Raw genomic sequence first — 27,775 nt, 5'->3', positions numbered from 1 at the left:
AAGAGGTGCACCTGTGTATGCCCTGTATTCCTACTGCTGAAGTTAAGATGATTGTTGAATTGCATTTGCAGGCTGAGCCCCTTCCTGGGAATGGTTGGGGAGGGCTCAGGGCTATCAGCATTGAAGATCAGCCTAGACTGAGACAACAGTTCCCGGCAATTTGGTGAGATTTTTTTTGGTCACAGCCTACTCCTTTTGGTCAGTGTTCTCCACAAATGAGAAAGAGCGTCACTGCTACCGTTTGTAGGCACTGTGATAAGCACTGTATGTACGTAATCTCATTTGATCCTTCCAACAGATTTGAGAAAGTATATATTATCTTTTACAGAGGAGGAGACTGCAACTCAAACAGTCCAAGTCATTTGCTAAAGCTGCTAATTGACCTAGGTATTTTCTACTACAATGGGCTGCCTTCCATTTTTAAAGGTCTAGTTTTTCTGAAAAAGTCCTGGCTTATATAAGCCAGTTGACGTCGTCAAATATGGTGGTAGGTAGTATTTTGGGCAGGCACAGTCAGCAGGAAGTGTTGCTTTCTTTTGTGGGTGGCCTTGAGAATTGAGAAGAGTAAAGTCTTAGGAATTACACCCGGTTGGTGTGTAACAAAGTAGTCAGCTCCCTGATCTCATTTAGTGTCCCTTTCCTGGCGTTTTGAAACAAACTATACCTGTTTTGGGATTCAGGAACCTAATAATTTTTAAAACAGCCCTAGATGGGAACTTCCTAAAATGACCCATCAAAAATGATTTGGTAAGCCTTTTTCTTTTAAAATTCAGAAATGTATTTTAGAAAATAGGCTCGTTCTAAGTGTTGAGAAGCTAAGCCATTTCCTAACTTCTACTTGACTTAGAATGAAAGCCTGTTATCTAGCAGAGCTTTTGAGAGGTCCTGACCTCTGGCTCTTGTTTAAGGGCTGGAGATAGAGGGTATGGCTTGGCCTTTTATGTTGGGTAGTGTTCTCTGTCCAGACACCTTAGGGGATGGGTGTATCACAGGCTGATCGTGTTGCCTTACCCAGCTTCTCTCGGCTGTGTCCTCAGGGCTTTAGGTACAATAGTAGATTATAACCAAGTTTCTTGGTTCTCAAAAACATTTTAGAGTAGTGGGAGAGCATGTAGGAAATTCTTTTTGGTATGGGGATTCCCATACGAAAGTTAAAAAAAATTTTTTCAAGCTCCCATGTGATAGTAAATAAATGTGCTTTTTCTATTCATTGAAATATTATACAGAGTAGCAAAGCTGCTTACTGATTCAATAATATTTTAAAGCAATTGTGTATGTTTTAAAACTAAGAACAACGATATGAATTTTGAAAATAACACCATATATATTGACAAGACAGGTTATGTATTCGCCTTTGTAATACTTTGGGTTTATGTGGAGTCACATTTAGCAGCAACCTTCTGGGCCCCCAGGGTGTAGCCTGAACGTTGGTAACCACTGCCAGGATCACTGGCCATGTATAAGACTTGTTACCAGTAGGCCTGCCTCCTAAGTCAGCATTTTCCTGGTATGCTTATTAGCATGCTGACGTGGCTCAGTCACTCTCTAAAAATACATTATTTCTCTAAATGATTCCAAACATTGAGTTCAATTTAAGAAATTCTTTATATTCTGAATCCCTTTTTAAAAAGTTGCTTACAGACATATCTGTTGTCTACCCTTGGTAGCGGTAGCCACAGTGGGGTAAATTTTTGTTTTTGTTTTGTTGTTTGTTTGATTTTTTGTTTCTGAAATGTGGTTCTATGTCTGACATTTTACAAACTCAGTAGAGATGGCGATGCTGGCTAAGAAGCTCTGATTTGGTAGCAGAGGGACAGATGAGCTATTTCTCGCTCATGGCACCTCCATGGCACCTCTTTGCATCCCCTGGATGTTGGAAATATGTGATCCTGCCCTCTCTCAAGGCTATGTATGGGAACTCTTTGAGGGCAGAGCTTATATTTCCAGGCTCCTGTGCTAAGTACTGAGGCCACAAATGAGGAAACAGTTTTCCTGTTTAAGTATACATGTATCAGTGTCTCCAATCCTCCATTTCTTTTTCCGTAAAATGAGGACAATAATTTTGGCTTCAGAATTGTGATGATTAAATTAACTGTAAACTATATAAAACACATAGCATAGTGTTATGGAAGCGTGGTACCTGGCATAACATTCAGTAAATTTTAACATTTTAGAGCATACAGAAGCATGTTGCCTTCAAAATAAGAGGAAACATGGTTTGTTAGATGTCAACAGAACCATTAATTAAGTGCTTATTGTGAATAAAGATGAGATTTATCTCCTTTCTTCACTAAAGCAACTAATTAAACTTTTAGCTACTCACATAATTAGCTACTCAGATATGTCTTTTGAACTAGATCCTGAACTCTCAGGTATAGCCAATTGTAGTCCCTATTGTCCCCTAAATTCAAGGATCAGGAATTTATACTTTGGTTATTCTTAGTGTATCTTTTGATCCTGAAAATCCTTGACATCCACAACCAAAGGTTAGGTCTTCTAGTGCTCTGGGCATGACCCACTTCCTCTTTAAACTTTGCCCACTGGTCTCAGGCTATCGCACTGTTTAAGATCCCTTTAGTCCTGCAGTGCTTACAGTTTTTAATCACTCATTTGGCACTGATATTTTATCTGGAGTTGTTACTGATCTTTTTATGTGTTCACTGCCACAGTAGCTAGGGCTATACTTTCTTTGTAGACACTGCATATTTTAGTAGAAAAAGCATGGGCTCAGAGTCAGGAAGAACTGGGTGTGATTTCCAACTCATCCAGTTACTAGTTTTGTGGCCTCAGGCAAGTTAAACTCTTGTTTCCTTGTTTGTAAAAGGGAAGTAAGGAGAACTTCCTTCCAAGGTTAATGTGTGGATCATTTAACCAAATAAACATATGATTAGAGTATATCCAATTCCAGTTACTGCGTGCCTGTGTATTGCAGTTGCATCCTTTGAAAGCAGTATGCTTCCTGTCAGTCTTTTCATCCCCATGCCTGGCACAGTCAGTACCTGGAATATACTAACATCTCAGTAAGTGTTGTATGAATGATGAAAGAATGAGAATCCAGGGCTGAAATGTGCCATTCTTATCCTAAAGGAGCTTCAGTCTGGTAGAAGATTAAAAATGGATAATAAAATTCTTTCTATAGTAGTTGGCAGGTAGTAGTTGTCAGTATCTTTTCTCAATGATCAGGACGATCGGTGCTCTGGATGGCTACACGGATTGTTAGTATATGCTTAATGTTAGTGGTGGTCTTCTGCCAGATATTTAAACTGGCATTAGAGAGTGACCCAATGAGTTACTATTTATTTGTATGTTTTGGGTACAAATGGCATTCTTTAAACATATTGAATTCTGTCTAGGCCATTTTTTTCAAACCCAACCCAAACTCATTGGAAATCCTGTGACAGTTGCCAGATGGGCAGGGAACATTTGAGGAAAAATACTGTTGGGCTAATGTCTTACTTGGAAAAGAGTGTGATTCCTGTCCACAGACAGTTATGCAAACCAAGATGGAGTATCAGTGGTATGCTGTTTCTGGAACCCCAAAGTCTGAACCCTAATAGAATAGTTGATTCACAAAAACTCATCTGTTGCCTCCTTTTTCCCTTAGACTATAGAATCTAACTGGCGATGTGGACGACACAACCTGCAGAGGATTCAGTGCCGCTCTGAAAATAGTAAAGGTGTCTACTGTTTACAGTATGATGATGAAAAAATTATCAGTGGCCTTCGAGATAATTCTATTAAGGTGAATGACTGCATTTTGTATGTATTATTTTTAGAATTGTGGTTACATGTCAGACATTAGATGTAACAGTCTCTCCATTTCCTCCTGATTGGTTTTTATCTGTTCCACTCAATCTTGGCAGCTGTCTGCGTGGTTCTAAAGAACTAGAGCCAGAGCGTTTCCCTCTACTAACACTGGACCCTTGGATTTTCTCGCTTCTTACCCTTCTCTAAGCACATTCACTTTCTGTATTCTGTATTTAGGTGCAAGTAGAAAATATCTCAGTATCCACAGGGCTCTTGATTTCTTGGCTAGCTGGTAAAAGTGTTGCTGACTTGCATATAAATGAAAGTCACTACCTTTTATGGTTTCTGTGAAAGGCTCAGTTGATAACACAAAAGAATGATAGAGCAATTTATATTGTTTTTATTTACTTTTCAATAGTAGATAAACTGGATCATTTCTCTGTGTTTAATGTTTAATGGCTCTAATAGATTTTGTTTCACATTGTTTGTAGCTTATTTTCTCATATTTAAGAAAACATTGTGGGATAATTTTACTTTTAGTTATAATTTACAGGCACTCTTTTTGGTGTAAAGTTCCGTGAGTTTTGACAAGCACAAAGAATTGTGCAACCATAACAATTATTATCAAGATCCAGAATAGTTCCGTCATCCGCCAGATTCCTTTGTCCTGCTGCTTTGCGTTTACCCATTTTCCCCCCCGGGTCCTGACAACCACTGATCTTTTTTTCTGTCCCTATAATTTTGCCTTTTCAAGAATGTCCTGTAAATGGACTCACACAGTATGTAGCCTTTTGAGTCTGGCTTTTTATGCTTAGCATTGTGCATTTGAGATTCTTCTACATTGTTGCACATAACAATAGTTAGTTCCTTTTTATTGGTGAGTAGCATTCTGCTTTATGGTTACACCACAGTGTGTTTATCCATTTACCTATTGGAGGACATTTGTGTTTACAGTTTTTCACAATTATGAATAAAGACACTGTAAACATATGCATGCACATTTTTGCGAGAACGTAAGTTTTCAGTTCACTTGGATAAAAACCTGGGAGTGGGATTGCTAACTCATATGGTAAGTGTACGTTTTACCTGTGAAGAAACGGCCAAGCTGTTTTTTCAAGTGGCTATACCATTTTACATTCCCATCAACGATGTATGAGAATTCCTTTTGTTCTGCATCCTTGTCAGCCCTTGGTAGTCTCAGGGCTTTTTTTTTGGATATTAGCCATTTGAATAGGTATCCATTTGAATAGGTATGTAGACATATCTCATTTTGGTTTAAAGTTACGTTTCTCCAGTGATCAGTGATAATGAGCATCTTTTCACATGCTTATTTGCCATCTGTATATTTATTGGTGAAGTTTCTATTCAGATCTTTTGTACAATTTTAAAATGGGTACTCTGTTTTCGTATTAATTGGGTTTTGAGAGCTCTTTATATATTATGGATACAAGTCCTTTTTTAGATATGTCTTGCAAATATTTTCTTCCATTCTGTGACTTGTCTTTTCACTTTCTCAATGATGTCTTAAGTAGAGCAGAAGATTTTAATTTGTCTGGTCTAGTTTGCCAGTGTTTTCCTTTATGCCTCATACTTTTGATGTCATATCTAAGAATTCTTTCACTGAGCTTTTTGAATCTGTAAATTTATGTCTTTCACCAAATTTCAGAAGTTTTGGCCATTATTTATTCAATTTTGTTTCTGCACCAATTTCTTTCTCCTCTCCTTCTGAGACTCTAATTACACAAATATTAGATCTTTTGATATTGTCTTACTTTTTTCCAGTCTTTTTTCCCTCTCTTTTCTGGATAATCTCTCTTAGCCTGTCTTCAAGTTGACTGAATTTTTCATCTGTATTCTGCTATTTTCCCCCATTAAGTGAATTTTAAGATTTCAGATATTATATTTTATAGTTTCTATTTCTCTACTGAGAACTTCTCTCTTTTCATTCATATCAAGCATGTTTATCTTTACTTCATGGAGTATAGTTACAACAACTGCTTTGAAGTCTTTGACCATGACAACATTTGGGTAATCTCTAGCTTGTCATGTGTTGATTGTCTGTTCCCCTGAGAATGATCACTTTTCTTGGCTTTTGAATGTCAAGTAATTTTGGATTGTATCTTGTACATTATGGATGTTGTATTGTAAAGTCTGTGGATCCTGTTAATAATCCTCTAGAGAATATGTGTGAGTGAGTATTTTTTTAAGCAGGTGGTCAACCTAGTTAGGGGGGTTGGTTCTAATCTCTTTTCTGCTTTTTGCCATGCTACTTTGGGTCTGTCTTGGGCGTGCACTACTCAGAGTTTAGTCTGAGACTTCAGTTTAAATATCAGGGCGCTTTTTACGGCCTTTGCTGTGCTGGTTTAGTCTGTCCTGTGCATGCACTGCTTAAGAGCAAGCCCAAGTCATGTGTTGTGTGGGTTCTCATATACAATTAGGGAAGCCTTTTTCTTTTTTCCAGCTCTTTCCTGTTTTGGATTTCCCTAAGTGCCTACAGCCCACAAGGATCCTTTCTTCATTTTCCTTTGGCCAGAAAAATGGGGTTTCTTTTAGAATTTTAGTTACCTGTTCCACTGCTCTGCAGTACATCTCCATGACTGGGCTTGTCCTTTGGATCAAAGCCGTTTGAGAAAAGAGAAAAAGAAAATAGGGTCTTTTGCACATTCTTTGGTCCCCAAAGATTCCTTTTTCAGCCTTTCTGTCCAGAAAGACTAGTTTCTCAGATTGTAGCTGCCTGTGCTGCTGTTTCACTGTGCAGTTCCTTGATCTGGACCTGCCTTTGGGTCAAGACCACAAAAGAAGGAAATGAGAAAACAGAAAACAGAAAGAATGGTAAACTCACCCCATGTGGATCCTGTCTCCAAACTCTTAGCCCTTGCTACAATGTATTCAATATAATACTTGCTTTCTCCTGGCTGCCCTTCCCCTCACAGTTTTCAGAGTCCTCAGCTAGTTGTTTTTGTATTTTTTCTAGAGTTTTTAGTTACAATCAACTGGGAAGATAGGTTGTAGTGGGCTTTCTGCCCTTGGCCTGGTTTTCTATATTGTTTTACTTTGGGTGACTTAAAAGGTATTTTTGCTTGTGTGTTTTTTGTTTTATAAAATAGTGGAATTTCAAGAATTCCAATAACTAGGGCAAAAAAATCACTGAATTATAGAATATAAAGAAACTGTTTTGTTGGTTTCCTATATGTATTATAGTGTTTCCCAAAAGGTATTCTGTGGATGTGAATCCAAAGGATATTGCTTTGAATAGTAATTCCCTTCAAAGAAATTTAGAAAACACTGCATGCTGTATCCCTTTCTTAGAAATTTACAGGTTACAGTAGCATATAAAGGCTCTGAGAAGACATACAGGAGAGACACCCAGAGTTTTCCAACTTTGAAAACATATTTGACCACAGAACTCTATTTTTATGTAATACTTATTGATAGTCCTAACCTGTGGCCACAAATACGCTCTTGAAAGAGTGTTATTATTTAATTTTGGCAGTTCTCCTTTAAGGAGTCGGTAAGAATGGTTTATAATGACCTTGTCACAAAGCATGGGCTGGCCATGGGCTTGCATTTCACTTACACTGGATGTTTCTAAAGAATTCTCTTAATAGAGGCACACCCATGCCTAAATTAGGCCTACACTTGATTTATAAGACACGGAACAATGGAGCAGAAATAGGCTTTAGGGAGCTCATCTAGACCAATGGTTGGAAACTTTCTGTACTTCATTCTGCTTCAGTCCTTGATCAGCTCACACTTTCAAAATAGCTGTGGTTCTACTAGGTCAGAAATTAGAAGCAAGCCTTACTATTATAGAAGGACACTTAACTGTCTGTAGTGCTTGTAATATCTTGGCCATTTGTAGTAAACGTTAGGGACACTGCAAATTATGATAGTATTTTTACAAGGGAAGAAATAGTTCCATAGACTCTATTTTTAACAAAACAGTCTTTGAAAAAAATCACTTTCCATCCCCCCATTATTTTGGGACATTATTGAAAACTTGGAAAACACTGGAAAGATCAAAAGAGAGGAGAAAAACGGCATTCAGAGTACAAAGCCAACTATCAACATTTTACTTCCTTTTAATCTTTTTTTTTTAAATATACATAATGTTTATGTAACTATAGAGATGACTTTTATTCTGATTTTTTTTAAAAAAGTAACTATAATAAAGCAGTGTGTTTTCTCATTAAAAACTCTTCATAATTTACTTTGAAGTTATTCTGAGATGCTGAACATTTTTCATTTTTAAACTTTCGTAAACAAATGTAATGGGTTAAGGGGTATGCATTTTTAAAGGCTCTTAATAGATACTGTCACATTGTTTTCCAGAGGGTGAGCCAACTCTTTTCACAGAGTTTATTTAAAAATTCTCTTTATAAAGCTGTTAAGTATAATGGGCACAGTAGTTATGGGGACAAAGTAAACAAAGTAGTATATCTATGCTGGAAGTTATTCAGTATTGCCTCTTCTTCCCCTCTTGTCATTTACCACCTGTTTGATGTTTACTGCTCTTATTTACTATAACACAGCTTTGTTTTGTTTTATGATTCAGAAAATAAGGTACGATAAAAACATTTATCAGAATGTGATATACTAAATTACTGTTTGTGTTTGATTTTGTCTCAATAGATTTGGGATAAAACCAGCTTGGAATGTTTGAAAGTGTTAACAGGACACACTGGCTCTGTCCTTTGTCTCCAGTATGATGAACGTGTCATTGTGACTGGCTCTTCTGACTCTACAGTGAGGTGAGTGATTTGATCTCACTGGCCTGAACTTGTATACCTTCCACAAGGAGACAGATTCACCTCCTCTTCTGTGATAAAGTACACACATGCTCTGTATATGTTTTTGTATGCTATATTTCAAAACCACTTTTGGTGTAGGTACATTTGCGCAAAGTAGGCAGAAAAGCCAACTTTTGTTAAGTAGGTCCTATTCCCATTACCATACATTCTAGAGATGGCCACATGCCTTCCTGTAAAAGCACAGTACCTAATAGTATCAGGGTAGCTTTCTCGTGGGAGACCACGCTCTAGAGGAGAGAGGAAGGAAGCAGGTGTTCTAGGAGTGTGGTGGATACTAACCTACAAATACCAAAAGAATCAGAAGCAGAGATTTGCAGCACTTTGTGAGGGACACAAATAATGTGCCCGATATTTTGTATAATGTTATTCTATTGAATTCTCACATCAACCTCTCTAAGGTAAGTAGTATCTTCTTTTTTATAGATGTAGTATTGGGGAATGGAGGCCAGAGAGGCGAATAATTTACTCAGTCACATAGTTAGTTAATTTCGAGCCTTGAATTTATAGCACTGAAGACTATCTTGATATTATGTAGCTTTGCCAGTAATAGAGACACTAGTTTTCAGATGCCACCCCAGGGGCAGAGTGATGAAGATGGAAGTGGCAGTGTTCTACAGTAGAAGGGAAGCAGTGACTGCTGGTTGGGAATTGAGAGTAGAAAGGAAACATTATTGGGATCTACTCCTAAAGCACTGGGACAAGGATGTTTTTCCATACCAGATGGCTTTGGATTTTGCTGTAGTGATGAGTTCACCAGAGCCTAGAGATAATACAGTAAAGCCTCAGCTGGACTGCTGGTAGCCTGAGGAAGGCATGGCATGGGGAGGAAAGGAAATGCCTCTTCTAGAGTGAGTCAGAGATTTGAAAAGGATTGCTTTACAGGCACACCTAAGAGATTGAAATAGTCACCAGCATGCCTAGTATCCTTTCCCTGACTCAGTGCTTCCAGGCTGCTGCTTCCACCATAGGTCATGTCTCGGCCTTAGAAGCCCGAGTCTCTCTTCGTCTGCTCTGCACGAACTTGTCCCCTTAGGAGATTGGGGTTACAGAAAAGCTATGACGTGAAAGGGCTGCCCCTAAGAAACCTGTATCTCAAGGGTGAAGCAATTGGAGACACGCGCTTTGTCCATAAAGTGGTTGGGTAAATAGATGGGTGTGGTGATTGATGAGACACTGTGACTTACAGTCTCCAGTTTGCAGTGGATAAATAATAGACTCGAAAGCTTGTCAGAGGTCAAAAAGAACCTTAAGCTTGGAACCCAGCCACCAAGCCATCTTCTCTCTGTCATCTCAAACTCACTGCAAAGCCCACTTCCTTGCTTTTTTTTTTTGCCATCAGCACAAGCCTGCAAACACCATCCCTGAATACCTGGGCAGGAGTCAGAATTGGCCTTCTTTTTTGAAACAATCTTACCATTTCTTCACAAATAGAAAAATTGCTTCTGGGGGCTCCTTTTAAGCATGGTGTCAGGTCCCAGTCACCAGATACATGTGAAGTCCACACCTCCCCAGCCTACTACTAAAAATGGGCCCAGAGCACAGACACAGGAGTCTTTTCCTGGTTGTCTCGATAATTAAGCATTGTGCTTTTCTGTTCTCTAGAGTCTGGGATGTGAACACGGGCGAAGTTCTGAACACGTTGATCCACCACAACGAGGCTGTACTGCACTTACGCTTCAGCAATGGACTGATGGTGACCTGTTCCAAGGACCGCTCCATCGCAGTGTGGGACATGGCTTCTGCCACTGATATCACTTTACGCCGTGTCCTGGTTGGCCACCGTGCTGCTGTCAATGTAGTAGACTTTGACGATAAGTACATAGTGTCTGCCTCTGGGGACAGGACCATCAAAGTAAGTGTGTCTGCAGTCATAACTCTGCTTGTTCCCATCCCTTTTAGAGCATAGAGAAAGCAGAGGTGGCTTATACCAACCTCGCATCTGGCAAGATCTTTATTCTCCTCCACTTGTGCTTATGAGACCTCAAGGCATGCTCATTCTTTATGCTTCTCAAGTCATAAGCAAGGTCGTAGAAAAGGGTCATGGGGTCCGGACCGAGAGCAGTCCTCTATTTCGTGAAAGGACATTGTTGATAACCTTTTTAAGGGGAAGAGAACTAACCTATGGGACATATACCATGTGCCAGAAGCTTCCCATTACTGCCTCACTCCACCCTCCCAGCACTCTGTTGAGCCACATTTTACAGATGTGGCACAGAGGACTGTGCTGGAGACCACATTAGCTAGTTAGTGGCAGAGTTGAGATTTGATTTATTCACCTAATCTTGAGAGCCTGCCATGCCATAGACCCTGGGCTGGATGCTCGAGAGATGATGATGAACAAGACATGTCCCTGCCTCCACGGAGCTCAACATGTGGTGTGAGGCAGACGTGTGACAAGCACTTGTAGTCTAGGGTGATCCATCGGGTATGGTAAATGCAGTGCTGGTTCCAATGTACATGTTAACTTATTAAAATTTTAGCTTTCCTTATATTTTTATAACAGCCTTATTGAGATATAATTCACATACCATAAGATTCATCATTTTAAAGCATACCATTCAGTGGTTTCGTATATTCACAGTGTTGTATGGTTGTCACTAGTTTCAGAACATCTTCATCACCCTCTGAAAAAACCTCATACCCATTAGCAGTTCAACCCCCATTCTCTCCCCCCAGTCCCTGGCAATCACTAATCTACTTTCTATGGATTTGCCTGTTTGAGACTTTTCAGATAAATGTTATCATATATATGTGGCCTTTTGTGTCTGGCTTCTTTCACTTAGTGTAGTGTTTTCAAGGTTCATCCATGTACCTTGTAGCATGAATCAGTACTTCATTCCTTCTGTTGACTAGAAAAATTCTATGTGTGGATGCACCACATTTTGTTTATCCATTCATCAGTTCATGGACATTTTGATTGTTTGCACATTCTATCTGTTATAAATAATGCTGCCATAAATATTTGTGTACAAATTTTGCATGGACATATACTTTTAATTCTCTTGGGATAGTAACTCTGTGTTGAACATCTTGAGGAACTGCCAAACTGTTTTCCAAAATGGCTTCACCATTTAACAATCCCACCAGCAGTGTATGGGCTCAGAAACCTTCCTTTTATGACCCGTACTGGCCAGCATTCTAGTATCTAGCCCCACAGATCACAGACTAGATAGCATCAGACTTTTAGATAGGATAGTCTGGAAGCTGAAAAACTAGGATTTTTTGGCACCTCACTCACCACTCAGTCACACCAATTTGTACGAGACCAGTGCCTGGAAGTCAAGAGGGTTTGGGCCTTTGTACAAAAACAGATGTTGCATAATATCAGCCCAGATATTTCTCCATATCCTTGCCAACCCTTGTTAGTGTGTGTGTGTGTGTGTGTGTGTGTGTGTGTCTTTTTTATTATAGCCATCCTGGTAGGTATTTAGTGGTATCTCTGCAGTTTTGCTTTCGATTTCCCTAATGACCAATGATGCTGAGCATCTGTTCATGTGCTTATTGGCCATTTTTATAACTTCTTTGAAGAGACATCTACTTAAATCTTTTGCCCTTTTCAAAACTTAGATTATTTGTCTCTTTATTATTTAGTTGCAAAAGTTCTTTACATATTCTGGTTGCAAGTCCCTTATCAGGTAAATGATTTGCAAATATTTTCTTCCTGTGGGTTGTCTTTTCACTTTCTTGATGGTGTCCTTTGAAACACAAATAATTTTAACTTTGATGAAGTCCAGTTTATCAATTTTTTTTTGTTACTTGTGCTTTTATTATCATATCTAAGAAACAGTTGCCTAATACAAGGTCACAAAGATTTACTCTTATGTTTTCTTCTGAGAGTTACAGTTTCAGCTCCTACTTTTAGATCATTGATCCATGTTGAATTAAATTTTTGTATACAGTGTGACACAGGGATCCAACTTCATCCTTTTGCCTCTGGATATCTGGTTGTCCCATTCAACTACAAATGCAGCTAATGAAATGATTCAGGGCACATTGGTTGCTTTGTGTCTCCTTATTTGGCTGGTATTAAGTGTGTCTGTGGACATCTAAGTCTTGCAGACAGCTTCACAAAAGAGGGGTTATTTATTCCACATACATAATATTAGGAGTGATGTGTCAAAACAAATGGAGCTGTTCGAGAAACTATGCTGGAAAAGAAGAGGATGCAAAAGGTGAAGCCCTTTCACGTCAGTTACATTGGGTTTGACGTGTCACCTGGCATAAAAACATAAAATCTGGCCCAGATCCTTCCCTCTAGGCAAATGAATATCTGAACCATCCAGGAGATGTTCTCTTTGTGAAGATCTCAAGGTTTGGAGACTTCACAATTTCCCTCTGTATTTCATTCCAGTTTTATCACTCAGCAGCTAAGGAAATGTTATGCTGTCCAATCTGTTCCCCAACCTCCCCAGCGTATTTCATAATCAAGTATTGTGGTCATTCTTAGAAGTTCTGATTTTTTTTTTAAAGGTATATTGTGCAAGGGCTTTTCTGCATTTATTCTTAAACGTATTGCTAATTTGTTGTACAGGTCTGGAGCACGAGCACCTGTGAATTTGTTCGTACTCTGAATGGGCACAAGCGAGGCATTGCCTGTCTCCAGTACAGGGATCGGCTGGTTGTCAGTGGATCATCGGATAATACCATAAGGTGGGTAGAAGTTGGTGTGCTGACAGAGTGGGCTCATTGTTGCCATAGTGTTGACTTATCTCCAGTCCTGATTGCTCAAAAGACTCAGTTTTGGGGGCTGCTTCAGATAAGAAAACTTTAGATAACTTTTATTTATCTCCCTGGTTCTGCATACTAAAGTGGGTAAATTGTGTATGCCCTGGGTATTCTTCCAAGATTCCCCCAGTGCACAAGGTTTTATAACCTCAACTCCACCCAAGATCACTTTAATACTACCCTAGTGCCTCAGAACAGAGGATGCTCCAGCCTGATGCTCTCCTTTCCCTTACCAGTGAGCTCCTGCCTCTCTCCCTAACAGAGGGGAGTGTACTTTATTTCTCTCTCCCAACACTGTCATCAATTCCTGTTTGGTCATTTATCTTATCTCCCTTTTTTCTTCCCAACACTCATTGTCCTTGCTTTCTCATAAATATGAATATCTTTAAACACTTTTTATCTTATTAAGAACTTCCCTTAAATATCTGTTTAATTACCCCAAGTCATTTTTCCAACTGTCCCAACATATTCTAGTAGCTTTTTTATAATCAAATTGCCTGTTTGGGCAAAATAAGGATTGGGTTCAAGATTATTTTTTTAGAAAAAGAAAGAAAGAAAGCAAACACAATGTAGCTTAAACTGCCAAAAGTTTTCTTTATCATTTTAAGTTTTAAGGTATCATAAAAGTCAGTTGAGAACTTGAATCTTGGTTCTGTTGCATTCTTTATGCTTGGTATTACTTAATATTTAAGCAATAAACAATTCTTAACTTCCTCATTGGAATCTCTGAGCTTCTACAAAATAATAATGTGTACTGCTGAATAGTTTATGGAAGGGAACCACTTTGGTTATAGTGGCAGTGTTCTCTTCACAGTAGATTAGAGAAGCCATCATCACTGACACTGATGAGAGCATTTGCTGAGGGTAGAATATTCACTGGATGTATGATAGGTACTAGTGGGGAGGCTAAGAAAATGTCATTATAGAATTAATTTGCTAACTTTGTTTTGTACATGTTAGTTTGCTGTGGTTTCTTTTTGCAAATAATGTAGTTAAATCAGTGATAATAAAAAAAAAATCTCTATTTCCAGAATTGTTACATAAATCATATACAGAGAAAAAGGCTGGATGGTAGTCACTGGGTTTATATTTCTAAGACACTGCATATGCCTAATGAGAGGCTCCCACTCTGACCTTGTAAACCTAGACAGCCCTAGGATGCAGTCTGTATCTAGGAAGGGGAATCCCTAAGCCTCATCAGGAGAGGGAGACCATTGTGCTGGTCCACCGGTTCTAACCTTGGTGGTGGAAGCCTAACCCCCTGGGCTGTATTTATTACCTTCCCCACACCTACATCCTTTTTCTTCTTTACGGCCTGCAATCCCTGTCTCCCCCTAAAAATTCTTCCTAGACCATTTGGCTACTTGGTTTCATCAACTCAGACATCAAGAGCATGCCTACAAACTAAATGTAATTGAAATTTCTTTGTTGGTATTATTTAAATAATAACAACATGCATGTGATTTTTAAAAGTTTCAAACTATGTAAAAGGAAATAAAATGAAAAGTAAGCCTTTCTCCCAAGTTAGTTCTTAAAAAACACATGAATGGTACAAATGTACACACATATCTTCACATGTGTATAATGTGAACTGGGAGTGAGATAGAAATAAAGATTCCCAGGGTAGAGAAGATCACGTATGGATAGTTTGAATCATGCGTAGGAAGTTGATTCACAGAAATCTGTTTTTCATTCAAGGCTGTGGGATATTGAATGTGGCGCCTGTTTAAGAGTCCTAGAGGGACATGAAGAATTGGTCCGATGCATCCGGTTTGATAACAAGAGGATTGTCAGTGGGGCCTATGATGGGTACGTGTTTCAAATTTTCAAATGCACAGCCATAACTATATGAAGAGGAAAAATAAGTACTGCATATTAAGCAGCTGTGTATGTGCTAGGTCCCATGCTAGGTATTTCCTATGTAATGGTGGATGGCAGGTATTATTATACCACTTGATCAAGTGGGGACACTCAGACCCAGAAGGATGAATTAATAAGCTTATGCTTTTAACCATTATTGTAAACTCAGGGAGTAGCTTAGGCTTTGCAGGAATTCAGTTCCTTGTCCCAGTGCTAAATTAAACCAGGCTTTTTTTTTTTTTTTTTTTGGTGAGTTCAATGATAAATTTCTTTTCCCCTTTTGGTGAATTGAACACATCCTCTTTAAAAAGCCTCATGACTTTTAAAATGAGCAAATGGCAACCGTAAACCTTTCAAGATGACCTTATATATACTTCACAGACGGGTTAGTTGGTCTGTTCATACTCCTATTATTAACTTTCAGCATTTGCTTAGTTTGGAGAAAGGTATCCTTGGAATTTCACAGAGAGCCCTAGCTTCTGTCAGCGGCACCTACTCAGCCCTAGAGAGCCCCCTGATTAATGAATTTGGTGACATAGATTATCAAGTCAGGAATTGAATTTAGATAATGTGAAGTTGTTTTCTTGTCTCCCTTCAAATAATATTTCTTCACAATTTCAGCAATTCTGAGAATGTGTAGGTCCTTATTTTTTCCAAATCAAGTGTAATTGGTTTAAATACCTTGTCAAAACATCAGCAGGTTCCCCATTAGCTTTTAAAATAGGCAGTTCGAACGCACTCCTTTCTGTCGAGGAAATGCTTGACAATATATAAAATGTTGACTTTTCCACTAATTGTGATTTCATTTTCCTTTCTAGGAAAATCAAAGTTTGGGACTTGCAGGCTGCTCTCGACCCCCGAGCCCCAGCAAGCACGTTGTGTCTGCGCACATTGGTGGTATGTGATCTGTTGAAAGGGAAGTGCTTCCCTGTGCTGGCGGTTGGCCACCTGCAGATAGACCTCCCTGAGCCTATCACTGGAAAGCTTCTGTACCTCACAGCGTGCCTTCTGAGAAATGCACTGTTCTGTTAATTTTGTTTAGTCAAAATCAGAGAATATTTGACATTCATATTTCTGTGAGCTCTTTTATAAAGAGTATTAACACAACTTAAAATATGAAAGCAGGCTTCCTCATTTGTAGGTGGACTGGTTTCCTCCTAGAACATAAAGTATTTCCTGTCTGCAAGTTTGGGAGATTTCCTAATATGGGTATCTGTAGTTGTGTTGTGTTTTATAACTCAGCACATTTTTGTACTATTATGGTGGACTTTCCCCTCAATCTGTATTCTACGGATTATTGCTTGGCATATAGGAATACTTTATTTTTATATATTAATCTTGTTTTAGCAACTTTACCAAGCTCATTATTTCTAACAGTCTGTTTACTTTTGTTGTATTTTTGAGGAGACAGTTGTTTGAAAATATTGATAGAGTTTTCTTATTTTCAGTAGTTTTACCTTCTATTTCTATTTTTTCTCTCCTTTCATTGACTAGAACATGCAGAACTTGAGTCAAGGCCATTCTTGTTTTCTTCTTGATTTTAATAGGAAGACTTCTGGTACTTCACCATTAATTTTGATGTTAGCTGTAGTTTGAGATAGATATGCTTGGTGGTGTTAAAAACACTATTCTTCTGGTCCTAGTTTTTACAGTGTATCAAGAATGGGTATTAAATATTGTGGCTTACCTTCTTAAGACCCTTTGTAAGATGATCACATAGTTTTTCTTCTTTGACATATTAATGGGCCAGGATCTAGGATACAAAGTTAAATTAAAGAAAAAGCCAGAAGGGAAGGCAGAATCTGTATTCCTAGGGTGAAGGACAAAGCTCAATAAAGCTCTGGAAACTTATTTAGGAATCCTGGATAAGGAGCTGTATTTTCAGCCTGTGCCAACTCCCTGGTAGTGAGATAGGAGGGATTGTAAAGATTTCGTTTTATGCATCAAGCTGTTATGTTTCACAGGAACATTCTGGACGTGTGTTTCGGCTACAGTTTGATGAATTTCAGATCATCAGCAGCTCCCATGATGACACAATTTTGATTTGGGATTTCTTAAATGTGCCTCCCAGTGCCCAGAATGAGACCCGTTCTCCCTCCAGAACATACACTTACATCTCCAGATAACAGTCTGCACTTTACCTGTTTCAGGTGAGTACTTCCCCCACTTTTAATTTTGCTGATTGAATTCACCTTCCCTTTGGGGAAATTTTATGATTTGGGTTCCTTTCTCAGTAATAGGAACATTAGATGCATCAACTTTGCAGAGTTCTAGCATAAGGCTAGATCTTTATGGTCACATCAAAATAAGATATAAATCGGAATCCTGCTTATTGTGGGTTTTCATATTGGTGGACACCATGGTTCCTGTTTTTTAAAACTTTTCCCAGGTCATACCAATTTAGTACCAGTAAAGCCCTCCAAATTCTGTTCTGTGGTGCAGGGATCTCCTTTTTCTCTTTCTTTCCTGTCTTTCAGTTCTATCTTTTATTTTTAAAAAAATCACCATCAGGCAAACACTTAAAACGACCTCCCCTCCCCGCCCCCCCATTACAATCCACCCACCACCACCATTCCCTAGGGTAGGAATCAAAGAAGGGTGTTTGCTGAGAGAGCCCCTAAAACTCGTTCTTCATCCATTAGACACAACAGGTACCCTGGAAGCCAAGTCCTTTGCTCCGGTTACAGGAAGACTTAGGGCCATAATAACACTGATGATGGCATGTTTTGATTACTAAGGGTGTCCAGCTAGAGGATGAGAAGCCTTACTTGGCAGTGTCCTTGGAACTGATTACCATGTTCATCTGGAGCAGTATTCCCAACTCTTGAGAATTTTGCGAGGGGGCCTGTGAATTCTGTGCACATGAAACTTTGTAGATTGAATAAATAATATTTGTGCATATTTGTACTATCATGTATATATGTATGTAAAGACTGTGTTAATAAAATTCATATTTATGTAAAAACATTACTTAATGCTTAGTAGCTTTTTGTCATTGTATATTTTCCTGTTCATTGAATATTAAAAATGTAAAGAAAGTCCATGTGTAGAATCGTGACATTTCTTTGGGTGAAAAGATAGGGAATCACTGGTTTCTAGATCACTAAGTTGACATCTTTTCAGATACTCCTTATTTCTGCTCCAGGAAGTTTGTCTTATTCAGGGTCGGCAGACTACAGCTGGAGGCCAAATTTGACCCACTGCCTAATTTTTTTTATCCTTACCATAGCAATCTAAGAATAGTTTTTTACACTTTTAAATACTTTGAAACAATTAAAAGAAGAATATTATTTTAGAACATGTGAAAATTATATAAAATTCAAATTCCAGTGCCCATAAATAGTTTTATTGGAACACAGCCACAGTTCATCTGTTTACGTATTGTCTGTGGCTGTTTTCGTGCTTCAGTGGCAGAGCTGAGTAGTTGCAAAGAGACTGTGTGGCCTAAAATATGTACAGTCTGGCCCTTTAAGAAGAAGCATGCGGACCTCTGGTCTTGCCCCTGTTCCATCTATTAGTGATAAAGCAAGGATCTGCATCAGGAATGGCAAATGCATTGTTTCTTCCTGCCAACTCAGTTTGATCCGTAGTGACTGGCTTGCGTACTGCCTTTGGAAGGGTGATGGGACCCCACGTGGACCCAGAGGACTAAGTGCCTCGATGGCTTGGCTGTGCCTCCCTGGCTATAGGAGCTGAGCCACAGTAGTGACCTGTAAGCCACATAAATAGTTGCCGTTCCTGGTCTCAAGTGTGTTCATACTGGCTCTTGTGACAGTGGCCGTCTCCCTTGCTGCTTTCTCTCTGGATAGATTCTTCACAAGTCAGTTGAGAAATTCACATGGCAGAATTTTTATGTTTATTGAATTATAGGAAATTACAGAGGAAGAAGGCCAGGATCTCTTTTTTTTGGCAGGGGGTGGTGGCGCTGCATTTGATCTTCGTTGCTGCGTGCGGGCTTTCTCTGGTTGTGGCGAGCGGGGGCTACTCTTCGTTGCGGTGCAGGGGCTTCTCATTGCGGTGGCTTCTCTTGTTGCGGAGCACAGGCTCTAGGCGCGCAGGCTTCAGTAGTTGTGGCTCACGGGCTTCCGTAGTTGTGGCTTACGGGCTGTAGAGTGCAGGCTCAGCAGTTGTGGCGCACGGGCTTAGTTGCTCTGCGGCCTGTGGGATCCTCCCGGACCAGGGCTCAAACCCGCGTCCCCTGCATTGGCAGGCTGATTCGTAACCACTGAACCACCAGGGAAGCCCGGCAAGGATTTCTTGAGTGATTGCTCTTCCCCGCCTCAACCTCCCTTCGCCCCAAACCAAAGAAATACATAAGGAAGGAGGAAGGGACCCAAATTTCCTCCTTCCTGGTCTCTTCTTCTCCCTCTTCAGCCCACCCTTCATCCTGCTACCAACTATGGTCATCTTAGCCCTGCCTCTGCCGTACTCCTCTTCACTAGCTTCCTGTTGTTTTCAGGAACAAGGCTTAGCTAAGATTAGCTAACAGAAATTTCAATATCTAGCTCTTACCTTCTGTCCTCTCTACCCTCCCCAACCCCAGCCTTGCATTCTTCCCTCCCAAAAATCTGGGGCTCCAACCAGACTGAATTCTGTTTAATTTCCCTAATTACACTTCAGTAGTACAGACCTCTGCCACCTCCCTCCCCTTGCTTGTGTTGTTAGGGTTTTGTAGATACCACCACACCCCCACTCCTTTACTTCATCTGACTTAATTTATTATTTGGTATTGAAATGATTTGCATGCCTGTCTCTCTTACAAGGCGTGGAGCTCCTTTTATTTTGGAGCCCCAGTATCTAATAGAGCGCACAGTGTATTATGAGTGCTTGTTGACGTTTGTTGGTCAAGTGACACCCGGGGCCAACATGACGTCTTTGTGCTCTTTCTCCTGGGCCAACAAGAATTTGCCCATAAATAAATATGTGTGAAACTGCAGTGTATTCATACGCCTTCCACAAACATAAAGATAATAGCTCAGTAAGAAATTGGAATAACTTGTCTAAAGTGGCATAGTCAAGTACTAGATATATTCCTTACATATAGACAGGTACCTAGATGTACACATCTCCCTCTGCCCTGCCCCCTTCACCTTCGCTAAGCCCCATTGCTGTTCTTGAATCAATTTTATTGAGGTATGATTTTTGTAAAACAGATTGTACCCATTTAAAATATACTGTTTTGTGACAAGTTTTTACGAATGTATACACCCCTGCAACTTCCTCCACACTCCAGGTAAGAACATTTTTATCACCCCCCCAAGAAGTTCCCTTGTGTCCTCTGTAGTCAGAGCCTGATCCCATCACAGCCTTAGCAAACACTGACCTGCTTCCTTTCACTAGATTAGTTTACATTTTCTACAGCTGCACTGTCCACTTTGTGGGGTTTTTTTTTAAAATTTATTTAATTAATTTATTTTTGGCTGTGTTGGGTCTTCGTTGCTGCGTGTGAGCTTTCTCTAGTTGCGGTGAGCCAGGGTTGCTCTTCACTGCGGTGCGCGGGCTTCTCACTGTGGTGGCTTCTCTTGTTGTGGAGAACAGGCTCTAGGCACGCGGGCTTCAGTAGTTGTGGCACACGGGCTTAGTTGCTCCGCGGCATGCGGGATCCTCCCGGACCAGGGCTCGAACCCGTGTCCCCTGCATGGGCAGGTGTATTCTTAACCACTGTGCCACCAGGGAAGCCCCTGCACTGTCCACTTTGGTAGTCACGAGCCATATGTGGCTATTAAGCTCATGAAATGTGTCCGGTTTGATTTAGGAACTGAAGTTTTAATTATATTTGAATTGAATTGAATTGGATTTTTAATTGTATTTAATTATACTTCATTTAAACTTAAATTTAAATAGCTACATGCAGCGGGCTTCCCTGGTGGTGCAGTGGTTGGGAATCTGCCGGCCAGAGCAGGGGACGTGGGTTCGAGCCCTGGTCCGGGAAGGTCCCACGTGCCGCGGAGCAACCGGGCCTGTGCGCCACGGCTGCTGGGCTTGAGAGCTCTGGAGACCGCGAGCTGCGGCTGCTGGGCCTGCGTACCACAACTACTGAACCCTGTGCACCTGGAGCCTGTGCTCCGCAGCGGGAGAGGCCACCGCAGTGAGGGGTCCCCGCTCACTGCAGCTGGAGGGAGCCCGCGTGCAGCAATAGAGACCCAACACAGCCAAAAATTTTTTAAAATAAAAAATAAAAAAATAAATAGCTACATGTAGCTAGTGACTACCGTGTTTGGACCAGCATCATTGTAAGAGTTCTATATGCTTAGCTTTTACATTTAGGTCTTTGATCCATTTAGAATTAATATTTGTGTGTGTGTGTTTTTTATACAGCCTTCTAGTTGTTCCAGCTCTTTTGGGTTAAAAGACTGTCCTCTTCCCATCGAATTGTCATAGCACTCCGTCAAAAACTCAGTTGACCACTTGTTTGTAGTTCTTTTTCTGGCCTCTATTCTGTTCTGTGATCTATGGCTATCCTTTTACCAATACCACGCTGTGTAATAAGTCAACTTTAAAAAAATTGTTTTGACTCTTCTGGGTCCTTTTGGTTTTCATACTCATTTTTGAATGAAATTGTCAAATTCTATGAAGATTATGGGATTATGATCAGGACTGCATTGAATCTAAAGGTCATCTTGGGGAGAATTTCTATCTTTAACAAATGTTGAGTCTTCTAATCCATAAACCCAGTATATCTCTTTATTATTTAGGTCTTCTTCAGTTTCTCTTCAGCAGTGTTTTGCAGTTTTTTTTTTTTTTTAATATACTTTTGTTAATTTCCTTTTTCTTTTTTTTTTTAAATTTTATTTATTTATTTATGGCTGTGTTGGGTCCTCGTTTCTGTGTGAGGGCTTTCTCTAGTTGTGGCAAGTGGGGGCCACTCTTCATCGCGGTGCACGGGCCTCTCACCACCGCAGCCTCACTTGTTGCGGAGCACAGGCTCCAGACGCGCAGGCTCAGTAACTGTGGCTTACGGGCCCAGCTGCTCTGCAGCATGTGGGATCTTCCCAGACCAGGGCTCGAACCCGTGTCCCCTGCATTGGCAGGCAGACTCTCAACCACTGCGCCACCAGGGAAGCCCTGCAGTTTTTAGTGTAGAAATCTCGCACATCTTTTGTTAAGTTTATTCTGTTCTTAATTTTTTATTTTCTAGGCTATACATTTCTCTCTCTGCATTGCTTTGACTATATCCCAATGCTTCTGCTTCTATTTTCCCACATAAGAGAAATAGATAAAATAGAACACAGACAACTACAATTGTGGCTGAGCTTCTGGAATGGATAGGGTCAGGGGAGTAGGTATATCATACAACAACTTAAGTATATCTCTTTTGTAGTTTTGATATGTGTTTGTGTCTTTCCACTCTGCTAAAGAAGCACATGATAAAATCTAAGACATCTGTAGTATGTTTTCTCCCCCTCTGGCGAATTTGATAGATGAATTATAGAACATAGTAAACTTTCACAAATTGGACAACTTTTATATACTACTTTAAAATGCCGTGAAATTAGATTCCTTTGATTGAGAGATGAAATGATCACCAATGCCGTTTCTCTCATTGGCTGTGGTGGAAAGGAAACTGTAGTGTTACTTCTTCCAGGCCCTCCTCTCGCCCCCTTTTTGGGAACCTAAGAACAACTGCCTTGTTATGATCCACAATTATAAATCAGTGGAAAAATCTTATCTGCTTTTTAAGCAGCACAAGCAATGAAACCTCAAATGTGTTTGTCTCTTCAAAGTGAATTACTTTTGACAACCTTGGCAGTCAACTTTATAGATTTTATTGCTCTTTTCCAAATTCTTTTCATTTATTGTAACATGAAAAAAATTATTACCATGTGATGCTGTAAAATTTATGCATAATAAGAAACACTACCCTAATGATGATTTAACCTTGCAGTAAAATATTTACCCCTAAAATATAAGGTAAGAGTATTTCTATGTCGAGAAATTTAGCAATAGAGTTTTTTGCTGAGTCATTTTTTTAAAAAATTACTAACTCCCAAGAGCTATGTATACAGTAGCTCTCTTTTTTATTATGAGACAATATAAGAGCACTATTAGGAAATTAGTAAAAGATAGATAACTCCTCTTCTTGGTTCACCATTATTAACTCCTTTGTATGTAGCCTTTCAGGCTTTTAAAAATTATGGTTGATAACCGTGCTTTTTTTTTTCTCTTTATTGTGAAATTGTTGCCTGTCAGTAATGTCACTCTTTGTCTAAATTATCGTTCCTAATAGCAAAATCATATTTGATTGTTTGGATATGCACCTGTTATATATTTATATTTCCCCCCCCCCCATATTATAAAACACATTGCCATGGTTCTTTCAGCTTAATCTTTGCCCAATCTTTTATTACCTTTGGATAGAATTCTAGAAATGTCTGCAGTGTCTAGGTTGAAAGGTATGATGTTTAAAGAGGTTTGATACTTAAGAGTTGTGTTACCCTCCAGAAGAGTTACATCAGTTGACATTCCCACCAGCAGCGTTTGAGAGTGCTGACTTCTTATCTCTGGGTGTTAATATTTTTAAAATAATTCAAATACTCTTACATATCTTTCATGGGAAAACAGTGGCAGATGAAATTGTGAATCTGTCTTGCATTCGTTTGGAAGCTTATTAGGATTCTTGTGAAATTAGGATTTTGTGAAAATTAACAACCTTTTAGGAAAATTGCCTTTAAAAAAATATATACAAGCTTTAAAAGCAAAACAAAACCAAACAACCACCCCCACGCCCCCTTTCTTTTTCTCTCTCTTTTTGGCCATAGAATTTTAGACCTAAAGGTGACTTAGATCTTCCAGGCCAAGGTTTAGTGCAGTGTTTGGAAAGGATTGTAACTTATTAGTGGTTGTGAAATCATTTTAATGGATTTTGACTTTGGGTGAAATTTAGGATATAAAATGTCAGCCTGCATTGTCCATAGTAATGATTAGTGTTGTTTCCTGAATGTTCTGCGTAGGGGTTTGTGTGTGTATCTACATACACGGATGAATGTAGAGATTGTGATTAAAATGTGTTCCTGACTCAAGGTCATGGTCAAAAATATATAGAACATTCAGTTGTCTTCCCCTCTACATCGTGTTGTCCTTTTATAAATGATTTATTTCAAAAAGAAGTAATTTCTGACTGTTGGCATTCTGTTTAGAAGGTGTACTCTGTTTCCTAGATTTTATGTATTTTTGTTTCACAGTGATAGATGAAGACTCTTGGTTGGTCATGAGAGAGGTCCTGGTGGCCTCTGGATGGCGTAAATTTAAGATTATGCTAAATATAAAATCTAACATTAAGCATATTTTGTTACATGCATAACTTTTAGCAGCAGCATGAAAGATGATAGGTTATAGGGTCAGTCATCTCTTAGAATCCCCTCTCTGTCACTTAACGGCTAATGCTTGCTTTTTTTTTTTTTTTTTTGAAGCATAGTTGATTTACAATGTTGTGTTAATTTCTGCTGTACAGCAAACTGACTCAGTAATACACACATAAATACATTCTTTTTTATATTCTTTTCCATTATGGTTTATCCCAGGATATAATGGCTAATGCTTTAAACCAAATAATGTTTCTGAGCCTCAGTTCTCTTATTTGTAAAGTAGGCATAATAGTTTCTACCTCATAAAGTTCTTGAGAGGTTGAAATAAACCTGATACCTGGTATGTAGTATGCGCAAAACAACTTGCAGCTTCTATTTTGATGCTGATTATTTAAAAATCAGTGTTATGTGTGCGCAAGTACATACATGCCTGTGTGGATGTGGATGGGCTGTGGTGTATATCTCCATGTCTAACCAGAATATCCATCCATACTCCCTTTGTTTTTTTGTTTTTTCAGGGTTTCCTAGTCTTGAACTACTGGCTACATGGCTACCAAATGCCTAAGGGAGTTCTTCACAGCTGAGTTATGAAGCTGGAATTGGTTCTAGACGCTGGGTAGATGCAAAGCAGCCTAACTCTTCAAGTACCGACGTTTCTCACCTCCGATTCCGGCCTCTACTTTGAGAAGGATACCTTAGCTTCCCCGACTTTCAGTAGTGCAGAAGCCCATTTCCTCCCCCCACCAGTGAAAAGAAATCTATCGCTTCAAATGTAAATTGTTCATATAAAAGGAACGTACAGTCTGTTTTACAGAAGTAAATCGACCGTCAAGAGAAGACTTGGCCTCTAATTTATATTGCTTTGCACTTTGGTCTGATACTAAGAAACAGCATTCTTCGGTGAAATTTTGGGTGCCAAACACCTACCCAGAATGTCCAGGGCTTTCCTTTTCAGAAGTTAGCATTCTCCTTTTGACCGTCCAAGTCATTATGAATTGTGACTTGTATTAGGAACATGTTGGACAATGGAAACATTTCTCTGGATTGTTTTAGTAATATTTTTTGGATTATACTTCCTTTCTGTACCAATTTCTTTTAATTTAAAGAACTGTAAGCCAGGTTATATTATCTCCCAACAGGTAATATAGCTCTTTTCTTTTATTAACTGTTCTCTGTACCCGCAACCATCTCCTGATATTTGGTAGAGTAACACCCTTTACATGTGTGCTTGCCTCCTAATTTAAAATACTGTATCCGCATGTAGATATAATGTACATAACAGTTTAACCTCAAGGTTGCTCGAGTCAGGGCCCCCGTGCCTGAGACACTAATGCAGAGTGTGTTCACCCTTAGCCGTGGGCTAGGCTCAAGAACCCGCTACCAGGGTTGATGTGGATTACCTAGAACCCTTCCTGCAGTATTCATATGGTGTTCTTATTTTGTCATTGTCATTGTCATTGTGCGTGTGGTGTGTGTGTGTGTTTTAATGGGAATCTTGTTTTAAGATGTAATTTCTAAAGTTTAACACAAAATGTTTTATTCGTTGTGCAGTATATACAATAGAGAGGTACCTTAAATACTTTTGTTGTTCTTTTCCTCATCAGTACTCCTAAGTACTCGTGGTCACTTCCCATAGCATTCATTTAACTTCACCGTCACAGGTCACACTCTGTGTGTTAGTAACCCTGGGAAGGGAAGAGCGAGAAGGCCCCGCTGACTGGCTCTCCCGGCTCTGGCGTTCGTGCGTCCTGCCCTTGTCAGGTGGTAGCAGGGCCCACTTGTGTGTTGGAGCCCGGGACCCGGGTCAGGCTGGTTCAGGGGCCTGTCTTGAGTGGAAGGGTCCTCCCAGGTGGTGTGAAGCCTCAGGCTCATGATCCCATCCCTGTCATCTCTGGTGTCGCCTGCTGCCGTGGCCCCGGCAAGCTCTCCTGGCTCCCGAGCGCTCCGCAGCCCGAATGTGTGAACGGCACCATCATGCTGACGTGCGTGGAAAGGACTTTGGCATCTGGTTGGCACTCCTTTTCCTTTGTTCAATATTAGGTTTTGATTTGCCCCTTGCCATTGTTTCCAAAGATCAAGGAATGTTGCTAACATTTTAAAGGACCAATGACAACTTCCAGTAACTAAACCTCTTCCCGTGGAAGCACACTCTCCCACTGAGGGGGAGGTGCCTGGGCTCTTGCTTTGTCCTTTACATTGAGAATGGTGTGGGAATCAATGTGTGTGTCTGTGGTTGTTTATTGGGTTGGTTTGCTTTTTTGTTTTCCTTTCTCCTTTTTAAAAAATACATCCTTCCCTCCTACATGTTAGTAAATTAATTTCTGTTCTTGAAAAGTTGAGTCTCAAAGTGTTAAAAAAAAGAAATCTCCGTTCAGCGGGTGGATGTTGTAACCCTGACAGCGGTTGTGAAAGTGACTTAACTTTGACCACTCTTACCTTACAGCTTTAATATCAGATTGGTTAGGAGAGCCCAGGGGGCAGGGCAGGGAGGAGCAGGGGAGGAGGCAATTCTTCTGAACGAATGGACTTTCCGTGGTTGTTTTTGCATGTTTAATATAGAAATTCTGGTTCCTTGGGAGATCATGGCCTTTGAATATGCACACAACCTTTGAATTGTGCCTACTAAATTATAGCAGGGGACTTTGGCACCCGAGGAATTCTGACTTTCTGGGATTATAGTAGTAATTCCCAGCTGTACTCTGGACTTTATTTTGCTAACCATAATTGAGAAACTGTAAATTACTGCTATATTAATGTTTTAAAGCACTGGGATAGTCTAATTCTAACTTGTAATTAATTATGTTTGCCAATAACTGTTTGAAATAAATTTGTGTCTGAACAGCTATTGAAACTGTTAAATTGTACAGATATTATTCACGACAGCTTTGTACTGTGGAATGTGCTTAATAAAAAACAAAAAGTTTGACCTTTGTCCAATAAATTGCGAAGTAATGTCAATAAATCAAGTATGAGTATTATGCAGTACACCTGATCTGGCTTCATGCAATTGTTACTTCAGCTACTAATTCAAAGCCAATACTCTTAATAAAGTGTTGCAATACTCTGATGTTCTGTTAAGAAATTTTTCAAAAAAAACTGTTAACGTGCTGTCAGTAATTCAGTGACATACAATTAAAGTTTGTAGATTGAAAAAATCATCTGCTCTGTACAGTGAGGTTGAAGGCAAAGTACTTTTTCTGGTGTGTGAGAACTGCTATGAGATAATGCCAGTCCATGCCCTGGGGCTGGTTCAGAACTCCTCCCCAGCAAATCTGCTTTCCACAAGTGCTTAATTGCCTCGCAAGGTACTGTGAAAATGGCCCCTTA

General features: G+C 39.7%; 1 protein-coding gene across 8 annotated transcripts in view; it reads left to right on the top strand.

Annotated features, from left to right (window-relative positions):
• FBXW11 (F-box and WD repeat domain containing 11) overlaps positions 1-27,515 on the top strand; it is a 132,526-nt gene extending 105,011 nt beyond the window's left edge. For 6 of the 8 annotated variants that reach the window (XM_036846107.1, XM_036846116.1, XM_036846110.1 and 3 more), the window contains 8 exons: positions 3,605-3,742; positions 8,380-8,498; positions 10,161-10,410; positions 13,090-13,208; positions 14,982-15,092; positions 15,962-16,040; positions 17,108-17,293; positions 24,967-27,515. In XM_036846107.1, coding sequence (XP_036702002.1) covers positions 3,605-3,742; positions 8,380-8,498; positions 10,161-10,410; positions 13,090-13,208; positions 14,982-15,092; positions 15,962-16,040; positions 17,108-17,269 — 978 coding nt within the window. In that variant the 3' untranslated portion in view covers positions 17,270-17,293; positions 24,967-27,515. Of the gene's footprint in view, positions 1-3,604; positions 3,743-8,379; positions 8,499-10,160; positions 10,411-13,089; positions 13,209-14,981; positions 15,093-15,961; positions 16,041-17,107; positions 17,294-17,785; positions 18,158-24,966 lie in introns of those variants that run through there. The other 2 variants (XM_036846109.1, XM_036846108.1) reach the window with 2 other exon arrangements.
• The last annotated feature ends 260 nt before the right edge of the window (positions 27,516-27,775 follow it).

Source organism: Balaenoptera musculus, chromosome 3 (assembly GCF_009873245.2).
Source record: "Balaenoptera musculus isolate JJ_BM4_2016_0621 chromosome 3, mBalMus1.pri.v3, whole genome shotgun sequence".
NCBI classification, from domain to species: Eukaryota; Metazoa; Chordata; class Mammalia; order Artiodactyla; family Balaenopteridae; genus Balaenoptera; species Balaenoptera musculus.
Note: the sequence above shows the minus strand (reverse complement) of the source record. Positions and strands in the feature narration are given on the sequence as shown.